The sequence below is a fragment of the Monopterus albus genome, unplaced genomic scaffold, assembly GCF_001952655.1.
Source record: "Monopterus albus unplaced genomic scaffold, M_albus_1.0 scaffold111.1, whole genome shotgun sequence".
NCBI lineage: Eukaryota > Metazoa > Chordata > Actinopteri > Synbranchiformes > Synbranchidae > Monopterus > Monopterus albus.
This window is the reverse complement of record NW_018127991.1, coordinates 832,958-843,113: the sequence shown is the minus strand read 5'-3', so window position 1 is coordinate 843,113 and position 10,156 is coordinate 832,958. Positions and strand designations below refer to the sequence as shown.

At 39.2% G+C, this 10,156-nt stretch overlaps 2 protein-coding genes across 5 annotated transcripts in view; one reads left to right on the top strand and one right to left on the bottom strand.

Moving 5' to 3' along the window:
• ugl (ureidoglycolate lyase) overlaps positions 1-6,850 on the bottom strand; it is a 14,151-nt gene extending 7,301 nt beyond the window's left edge. Inside the window, 8 exon segments of the mRNA XM_020611258.1 lie at positions 3-81; positions 810-869; positions 954-1,064; positions 2,254-2,330; positions 2,489-2,579; positions 3,185-3,403; positions 3,486-3,614; positions 6,472-6,850. Coding sequence (XP_020466914.1) covers positions 3-81; positions 810-869; positions 954-1,064; positions 2,254-2,330; positions 2,489-2,579; positions 3,185-3,403; positions 3,486-3,602 — 754 coding nt within the window. The 5' untranslated portion in view covers positions 3,603-3,614; positions 6,472-6,850.
• hars (histidyl-tRNA synthetase) overlaps positions 5,477-10,156 on the top strand; it is a 16,149-nt gene continuing 11,469 nt past the window's right edge. Inside the window, exons 1-3 of one of the 4 annotated variants that reach the window (XM_020611259.1) lie at positions 5,588-5,674; positions 6,857-7,254; positions 7,391-7,480. In XM_020611259.1, the coding sequence (XP_020466915.1) occupies positions 7,150-7,254; positions 7,391-7,480 (195 nt within the window). In that variant the 5' untranslated portion in view covers positions 5,588-5,674; positions 6,857-7,149. Of the gene's footprint in view, positions 5,675-5,816; positions 6,102-6,340; positions 6,464-6,856; positions 7,255-7,390; positions 7,481-10,156 lie in introns of those variants that run through there. The other 3 variants (XM_020611260.1, XM_020611261.1, XM_020611262.1) reach the window with 3 other exon arrangements.

Below are 10,156 nucleotides of genomic sequence, written 5' to 3'. Positions count from 1 at the left end.
GAGGATCTCCTCCATCTCAAATGCTGCTAAGACATTTTCAATTAGCACTGTCGCCTTAATGCTGCCCAGTGGAAGGCCCAGCTAAACACACAGACACACAGATTCACTTACTAGGGATAAATTCACATGCACAAAAAATCCATTATGAAAACAAGTCATCATTTTCCATTTGTCATTTGGCTGTTCTAGATGCATGTAAATGAGTAGGTGTAGCTTTTTGCTGCATTGTCTTGAAAATGTTTGGGGAAAGCTCAGGTAAAGTACAAGACTATGAGCAACACAAAAAATAAAGTTGAAAGACCCTCTATGGTTTTGCACGACTGGCCCAGTAAATCATACAGGCTTACAAGTTACATTACTGACAGCCATTTCACAATTAAACCAAGTGGCACTAGAATTTGTTTTAAGTTTTTCAGCCATCATTGAATACAACAAACATGGCCACAAGGGCTGGACATACCCAACAGGTAAGAATAGTTAAACAAACAAACAATAACATATAATCCCTTGGTTAATTCAAACCATTTCAGAGTGGTTACCTTTTCTCCTGAAAAAACATTTAATAAAGTGGTATAATACCAGTCCTATGGATGAAAATCATAGCAGCTTTGAGCCTGGTTTAGAATCTCTATTATCAGGCTCTTGCACGGCTGGCGCTGCAGATAGTAGCACATGTAGAGTAAAATCTAATCTGCTCATATATAACTGGGTGTTTTCATTGAAAGCTGATCTAAAATGAATATTATAGGCTTTGAACATTTAAAATATACACAACCAATATATGCATAAACACTAACTAATGTTCAGACCTTCTGTTGGGTCCAGACAAATATCTTGTTCCACAGTCCAGCCTCCATGAAACTCTCCACCTACAAAACAAGGACAAACAATGGGCCTTCATGCTGACTAAATTCATGTTACACAAATTATCTGTGTGCTTGAGTGTGTGTTACTTTTGACAGGTAGAAAAAGGGTCCACTCTTGTTTTCAAATAGTATCTTTCCACAGTGAAACATGAGGAGTCCAAAGTCAAAGAGAGGACCAGGAACCTCCTTCCCCTTCACCTGACAAACATGCACATAACAACAAAAACTGGCTTGTTTAATCGTACACAAGTTTAGTCTATAACACTTCAAAAACTACCACAAAAGTTATCACAGTACACTAAAGTCATGGTGGAAAACTGCTTATTTTCTCTGTCTCGTTTAGTCACGATTTTTTTATCTAAATCTAGTAATGCCAAAAAAAAGAGATGTGAAGTCTGTATGTTATTTTTGTTCTTTGACCATCAGGTGAGTAAAGTTCCCCACTCCTGCACTATACAACTGAGGTTCTCAAGATTAGGATCTGTCAAGATCTGAGGCCCTTGGCTACCCGCCTGATAACCTCAGACAGGGAAGATCAGTATCTTAAAACTCTTCTTAAAACTCTCTTTCATCTCATGGCTTTTTCTTACCTGTTGTATTGTTGGAAAGATTTAAATGATCAAACTTAAACTTTTGCTCTTGATGTTATTACTTTTATTATATTTGTTTACTGCAAAGTGACTAACAGTGTTTTGAAAGGTGCTATGCAAATAAAATGATGATGATGATTTTGAGTGATGATAGTCAATTTCATATGAAAAAGAACATAGCAGGAAATCCTGACACGTGAGCAGGTGGAATGTCTGGTATTTTTAAAAATAGATAGATACTAATCCGTTATTAGAAATGTCACAGATTCAATTTCAAATGAAAGCGTTTATATTTTGAGATTCTATTTATTTAAGTAATTGTTAAATTATATTTTCTCCAAAATGTTTTTTCTGATATAAAGGTTTGAATGCAGTTTCGGCTGCTTCTCCACAGTGCAAGCAATTAAACTCTGGGGGAGAAATATTAAAGCTTTTATTTGCCTAAAAGCTGTGAGTAGAAGTATTGTATGAAAATGCAAGAGCTTATAAAATAAGATGTTTATAACCCTATAATTTAAAGTCAGTTTAACATTATTAAGGCTATGTCATTTTAATGCAATCGTTCAAATGATATGAACTCATTTTAGCACCCTTTATTGGTACTACCACTAGGAGTTTCCAAAGCCACATTTTTGAAACAACTTTAAATCCCAGAACACATTAGTAGGACACATTCTAGATCTAAAGCTATGACAAAATAAAGACAGTGAGCCACTTTTAAATCAATCTCTTCACCAGGCAGATTTGTTCAAACTTGCACTGAATAACTAAACTGAATGAAATGGAGAAAATGCTACCATCATGTTGTGCTCCACCATGTTCCATGCACGAGGTCGCAGCATCAGCACTGGAGCCTGAGATATGTGTGGAACATCTGTTAACACATGGAGGGAGGCGGATGAACAGTGAGGTTCATGAGAAGATGTGACTTGTTCTCTGATCCACCTCTGGAATATTCATGTGTGCATCCTCACAAATATTCTTGTCCATGTAATGTAGCTGTACCAATATAAATATTGCAACACTACTTACTGGGAAACTGGTTGTGCACCACCCTAAAAACATTGTGGATCCCTTTGACCTGGTTGTAATATGTAGGGCAGTTCCCATCATCAAAGTCAACCTGCCAAAGCCAAGAAGATTTGGAATAATTTAAATTTTGTCCTTCACAAGTCACATGACAAAAGGCGTCTATTGGAAGGACGTATTCTGGAAAATAACATTTTGATATTTAAAGGATAAGGCTGGTGTTCTGTTGTATTTTTCTGATTGTCACCAAATCCCACAAAAAGACGAAACAATGATATAGGCTATTCCAGGCCATTCGCAGATAACAATTTCAAACACTGTAGTAATAAGTGGGACTGACTCAAAATAAATTACAGTGATGTTATTATTTTGCATTTTTTTCTGCTATGTAGTGTTTGTGTTGTCTTTCAGAAATCATCTCAATGTTAACTACTTTTGGTTTAGATAATCTATACCAAGAAAATATTGTTTAACATTAACTGTGTAATTCTCAAATCTGCACATTACTAATTTGAACCAAAGAATATCATAGTTTCTGATTAACTTAATATATGACCTATGGTCCAGTTACTTGCATGTAAATGTACCCCTACATATATAAATGATTTCTACATTAGCAATTAAATGACAGCATTTAATAACCAAACAACACAGCTCATAAAAAAAGTTACTGGTTAGCCTCATATGGTCATAGGTAACCTGTATGCCTTGTGCTGGTGACTGCAGAGCTTTAATGAAGCGCTGGGTGTCACAGGGAGCCATATCCCCAATATCTACATGTCTCCTCTGGAGCCTTGGGGGCACAGGCTGCACCCTCCAGGCAGGATCTCTCCTGATATGTGTGGTGCTTTCCAGGAAGCTTGGCAGGTCTTCTGAAAGGTTCAAGTGGGTCTTTCTGGACTGTCGCAGCCACAGAACCTGAAGAGTAAAGCAGACACCTCATCTTGATTTAAACAGTTCTCCATTCATTCAATAACAAGGGATTTTTCATCTGTCTTACCTGATCTATCTCCTCATCAAATGTGGAGATCAGCTCATGGAGGAAAAGGAGCGAGTCCGTGGTGAAAAGGGTCTCATATTCTGCTTCTAGGCCTGTGGGCGGGGGAGACACCTCCATGCTGACTGAGCTCTGCAGAGAAAAGTTTGGATCCACTTAATAGATTCTGTATGATGTGGGTTTGTCACTGTGAGTGACCCCTATCACATTACATTTTAAACAAAATGGACTTTAGAGATTCATCAGTCCACAGGCACATGAGAAGTGAGTTTGCCTCTGCTACTTTTGAATCTGTATGTGTGAATAAGATGCAAAGCAAAGCATGCTAGGAAAATTCCTAGCTGTGCCCCTGCCATTATAGCTATTCCCTCATTCAAGCAGCTAAAACCTTTGTACTCGTGATCAGGTTTATTTTGACCACTTTCACTTTCAAGACATTGCCAAGGCTTACTGAAGTGAAGACCTGTCTGAAACAGAACTGAAACTGTTGCAGGGCACTAAAATTAATGATAGTGCTTTGGAGTGATGCAAAACACTGTTAAAGTGTTTGTTTCCCCCATCTACCATAATTTTGTATTCTTTATAGCCAAAATATCATTAGCTACAAAATGAAGAAATGCAGTGATACTCACAGACATGCTGTTGGCAGGTCTGTGCTCACTCAACAGAAGTGGACTTTGGAACTATTTTGGTCACTGTTTGAACAGGAAGATGTTTGCTTGCATACAAAGTCCAAAATATGTATATTCAGTTCAGTCAAGTGACATTAGTAATGTTGTAGGCAGTGTGCGAATTACATTGTGCATTTTGGGGGGGTCTCCTTTTCTATGAACCCGGGATGGGGGCATTGAATGCTGCTGTGCGCTTTGGCTGGATGACATCAGGAAAGCGGATCAAGGGCCATCCCATTCACTGATGGGCATTACTGACAGCGGGACGTCAGTCCGACCTTCTGCACTGATGTACTCACTGTTACAGTCTCCTCACACGATCAAGCTCCACAAAGACATACCTTTACCACGGGGATATACTGTATGTTGTGTCTGTTTGTGTATTTAATGATGATTTGATCCCGACAAAAGCAGCTGTAGCCTATGGAGATAAAGTGGGCGATGCATTTGTCTTAACAGCCTGTGCGCTCCTGAGAGATGGAATAACTTTGTGGATCACTTTTGGTATAATACAGTAGGTCTATATTTCAACATTTTATTATCTCAAAAAATGTACCGTTTATAAAGTTAGATGCACGTAAATCATATTGTGTAGATAAACAGAAAATAATTTGGCAGAATTCTGAAGAATTCAGTTTTCAAGGGATTCAATTTGTCAATCAAGTCTCCCCGAGACCTTCCTGTATTTGGCACACTGGTTGGTAACACTTAACAAAAAGGACACGAATATTATACTTAAGTAATGTTTTACCAATGTGGCTCAGGAGGTAGAGCAGTCGCCCCCTAATCGGAAGGTCGGCGGTTTGATTCCCATTCTCCCTAGTCCACATGTTCTTGGGCAAGACACTGAACCCCAAGTTGCTCCCAATGGCCAGGGCAGGAACAGCTTACTAGCGTGGTCAATTGTATAGTGTTAAAGTCCATAAATCACGATGAAAAAGAGCCAAAAGAACATCCAAGAGAATCCAAACAAAGCCATATCTATAGACAGTGACCAGAAAAGAGTAAAAAAAAAAGTCCATAACTATGTTAAACGGCCCTTTGGTGGACCTGAAAGTTGTCTCACCAGCCAGCAGCCCCGTGGAAAAGGTTATTCTACAGGAGACTGAGGTTGTTTTAAATCAAACCCTATTAGCTGCCATTAATAAGATCAAGGAGTCACAATATTCTGCTGTGGGTTTATTTGTTTCATCATATTGAGTTGTATCATTTATTTCAATGCTCAGGACTAAGGCAACCTTTTTTCTTGAATAAGATGTGGACCACTGGTGTGGACAGTGACATTGGGGCTTTTACTTTGAAAATATGAAGCGGAAGTTTGGCGCCTTTACGTTTCCGCTTTGCTATCCAGTGGTTTTGACAGCTGCAGTTCTTTCATGATTCACGCTGTGGGACCGACTAGGTGTGAATAGCGGTAGAAATACATAAGTCATGGAAGACAAGACACAAATACAAGAAGCGATTAAAATACAAGGTGAAGTCGTGCGGAAGTTAAAGGTAGAGAAGGCGAGCAAAGAGCAGGTTAGTGTTCAGAAACGACACTGATATTTAATGGTGATTTTAAGGCTAGCTGTTAACAGTTTGTCTAACATTACTTGGCATTTAAGAGAAGGGTTGCTAGTTAGCCAGCCCCGGCACCACGTAGAACTTCATTCATACCGCAGAGCTAAGCTAACTGGAAGATTCAATACTCAGTTTCTCATACCTGTCTGTCAATTCATTGCATCGTTTTGTCTAAGATTACAACTGACTCGTCAACGTTACTGTATGATTTATCAGTAGCTAGCTACTTATATATTCGGCATACCCTGACGTTATGCCCAATGTTAGCTAGGTTGCGTACTTTAGTGATAACACCCCAAACAAAGCTGTCGGCTGAACTTGTTTATATTCCGAAGTAGGCTGACTGGACAAACACCCCAAAAAATGTGCATGTGTTCAGTGCTAGGTGAGTCAACATGAAATTGCTCTAGACGTGGGCAATTTGTTTGGAGTAATATACAGGTCGCGATTATATAACGTTACATATAACTTGGGCACTAGAACCACCAGGTAAATCGGCTGTGTAATACATTTCAGAGCTACAAGGCACTTTGGTTCTATTAGCGTTCATTTTAGTTGAACCACCTAACTGCTAGCTTTAAGTTAGCTACCTCAAAAGGAGTGGCTAACCGCTCTACTTCGTTCTGTCGAGTTAGCGGCTAGAGCTAAAATGGAATGGGACTGATAGGACAGTAGCCAGTGGAAAAGCCGGCTATAGTCTGCTTTATTTTCAGAGGGACGGTTTTGGACAAGTCTGACATAAATAAGGTACTTACGTTTTAACGCTGACTTAAAGCGTGTCGATGTGACGTGTAAAAATAGCTGACGCAACGACCCCTGCGGGTGCTACGTTACTTAGCAGCGCAGGCGACAGTTAGTTTATCGGGGTTCTTGAGGTGCATTCTGCTGATATAAGATAAGCAGTTTTGACAGAATGCCATACCAAAATATTAAATTTATCTGACAAGAACAAATGTGATCAATTTACATCTTTTGTGAAGAGTTATCATGTTACTAAGTAATAGGATGGTGTGTGCCTGAACATGTAGGAAGGCTGTTTTGGGCTTGTTGCTTTAATTGACTTGGTACATCTCGTGTTCTATCTTCTTCGCTGTGATGATGATGATGATGATGATGCATCATGCCCCCACCTTCCCCTAGTGATAGGGTTGCTTACTACTTTTCTCCTGTTCTTCCTGCCTGACCCTGGATGACCTCGGCCCGCATTGCCCCTCATCACCATCATCTGCTTCACCACCTGGGGAACCTGACCTTCACGGATGACACTGCACAACTCTCCTTCTACTGCTCACTGTGCTTTGTTGCTGTAACTGGCCTTGGACAACACCCTTGGATAATGCTGTACCCAAAATGCATTCCTGAACATTTACTTGTCCAATTTCTGGACCTTTTTTAACCTTTCATTTTTTGACCCCCTGTTGTGTGGAACGAACATGCTGGGCATGTTTGGTGTTCGTGCTTGCTCTGGTATGCTGGGTTTTCGGACTGTAACACACGTACGAACTTTACAATCTTTCCCTGGGATCACTGTTGCTCAGGTAGGCCTCTGCTGCTGTGTTCATTGATGTTGGATGAATTTCCTGTAGTAAAATGTTGCCTGTAGTTTTCAAGTTTCTCTATAAGTTTGACCAAAGTAGTATACCACCTGAGTGTGTATGTGTGTGTGTGTTGCAGATTGATGAAGAGGTAGCCAAACTGCTGGAGCTGAAGGCTCGGTTAGGAGGAGATGATGGAAAACATCAGTTTGTCCTCAAGACTGCGAAGGTAAAGACCACAGTACTGCTGTACATAAATACATGCTTACACTACTGTACGTACAGAGTACTCTTTGAATAAAAAATAAAAAGAATCTTTATGACTAGGGCCAAATTTCTAGCTGGTATTAAAATTAGATGTCATTATATCTTATATAGATATGGAAAAGCGCATTAATGCTGATATGCTGCAGATGTACAAGCTGCACTCCTGTTCACAGAGTAATCACAGCTCAGCTGGTGTTTGATCAAATCAAATAAAAAAGGTTGAAAGGTCACTCAACTGCACACCTTTCTTCTATCTCATTTAGCTTGACAAAAAGCTGTAGATGATAGTGTAAATTTTAACTTGATAAACGAGCGAGGTCTTGCAATACGAGTAGTACGTACACTTTGTCTGCCGAGCGTCACATCACAACTGAGCCGATGGTTCTCGAGATGTGTAAAATGTGGGAAATGGTGCAAAATTTTGTGGAAAAGCACCACCCGAATAAGGTTGTAACAGTGCAAATGATAAATCTGTCTAACGACAATGCAATGCCACATTTCCACCAAATCCTTAAAAGGAGCCAAAAGCAAGTGTCATTGGATAGCTTCCTTGTTAAAGTAGCACAAAAAGAAAAAGATTTTAGCGAGCCAACAAATAGCAGATAGCTCCTCTCGCTGTCTACCTCACGCCAGCCGTGATTCTTTTCAAAGGTAAAGTGCAGGTTAATTTGTTTTATTTTTACTTTATACTGTATTTTGTATTACTTTAATCATTTTTATCTGAATGAGTGGTTGTGGAATGAATGATCTGAGTTTCCATTATTTCTTATGGGGAAATTCACTTTGATATACAAGTGCTTTGGATTACAAGCACGTTGCTGGAATGAATTATACTTGCAATCCAAGGTTTTACTGTGCTTTGAAAAAGGCAAAAATGTTTAATTCAAACTGTTGGAAGCCTTGTGTCAGCTTTAGCTGATCTTATTAATGTATGTACACATGAGCAGGAGGAGTTTAGCTTTGTCCCCCATCTGTATCATTGGAATCACAATAGGAGGGGATCTCTTTACAGCTAGCACGATGAACATAGCAACTAAAAGTTTTAAGTGCACATCAGAGGCCTGCATTGGGTTGGGTACCCAAAAAGTGATGTATAACAGATTTAAAAAAGTTGGTATTAATTCACAGGTACTGGCACAGGTAAAAAAAAAAACATAGACTAAATGTGAGTGAGGTAAACATAATCTAAATAAACAAAGGTACAGCTTCTGTTAAACAGTTAATCCAGCATAATTTTATCAAGCCTAAATAACCAATGCATTTAGTGTGAAGGCCTATGGCACAACCTTTGACCTGTCAACTCACATTCAGCTAATAGGACTTCAGTCACACATCAATGTAAGCTAGGTGCCAGTGTGTCAAACTGGGTAGCTTAAAAGAGAAAATAGCTAGCAGTGAATACAAAATTGTGGATAAATACATCATCAAAAGCCAAGTCAAACATATGGGAGACATTTGGTGTGGTTCTCATTATCTGTGTAAAACAGGTGTGCGTGCAGTCACATACACACAGTGTATGTTACAGTGAATGAGAAAAGCACTTTGCTGCTTGTAAATGGTGCCAAAAAGTGTTAGCATTTAATAGCCGCAAACTAGGCTCGCCATCACTAAGGAAAAAGCTGCAGATCCCAGGTGCTGTGTGCATTGACAGACACAACTCAAGTACTTTAAGCTACACAGTCACTTACTTTAAGTCTCTTTTAATTTTCGGTACCTGCCGGGTTGTGGGTCTTATGTTAATGGGTTGGGTCTCGACCTGTGCAGGACTCTGGTGTACATATTGTCATTTGTATGCTATGTTTTTTTAGACAGACTTGAAAAAATATGGAGGGATCTTTTAACTACTGACCTCTGTTCTTTAAGTTCTACTTAGTTTTGATAAAGCAGTACCTTATTTCTGTCATTTATCTGTAATTAATGGAGACATTTTAAGCACAAGCTGACCGTGAGAGAAGCAAATGCAATGCAGGCTCATTCACTTGGCAGACAGATGGAACCACAGTCAATGGGTGCATCCAGAATTGCCACCTTGCCTACTAGGTAGTAGGCTACAACATGTATGGGAGACAAATAGTATGTCCAAGTTCTTAGTATAGATGATCTGCATAACTTTGTATTATGGAAACAGTGGACACTACGCTATCCCATCATCCCACAGTGGTGGCAGGGCAGGGCAGGCTGAAAGCTGCTAACTTTTTGTCCTAGAATTGTTATGATGACAATTAAATTTTGATATTTTGTCATGTGAGAAAATAACCATCTTGTTTTAGAATATGTGGTCAATCTATCCAAGTAAAGCAAATTTAGAAATTTCCACTGTTTTCAGAGATGTGATGATTTCTAACCTGCCATCTAGCTAGTCTTATATAGCAGGCACAGCTACCCTTGACTGTGCACGTATTATTACATTCAGTAACATACAGTGTGTACGGAAAGTATTCAGACCCCCTTAAATTTTTCACTCTTTGTTATATTGCAGCCATATGCTAAAATCATTTAAGTTCATTTTTTCCCCTCATTAATGTACACACAGCACCCCATATTGACAGAAAAACACAGAATTTTTGACATTTTTGCAGATTTATTAAAAAAGAAAAACTGAAATATCACATGGTCATAAGTATTCAGACCCTTTGCT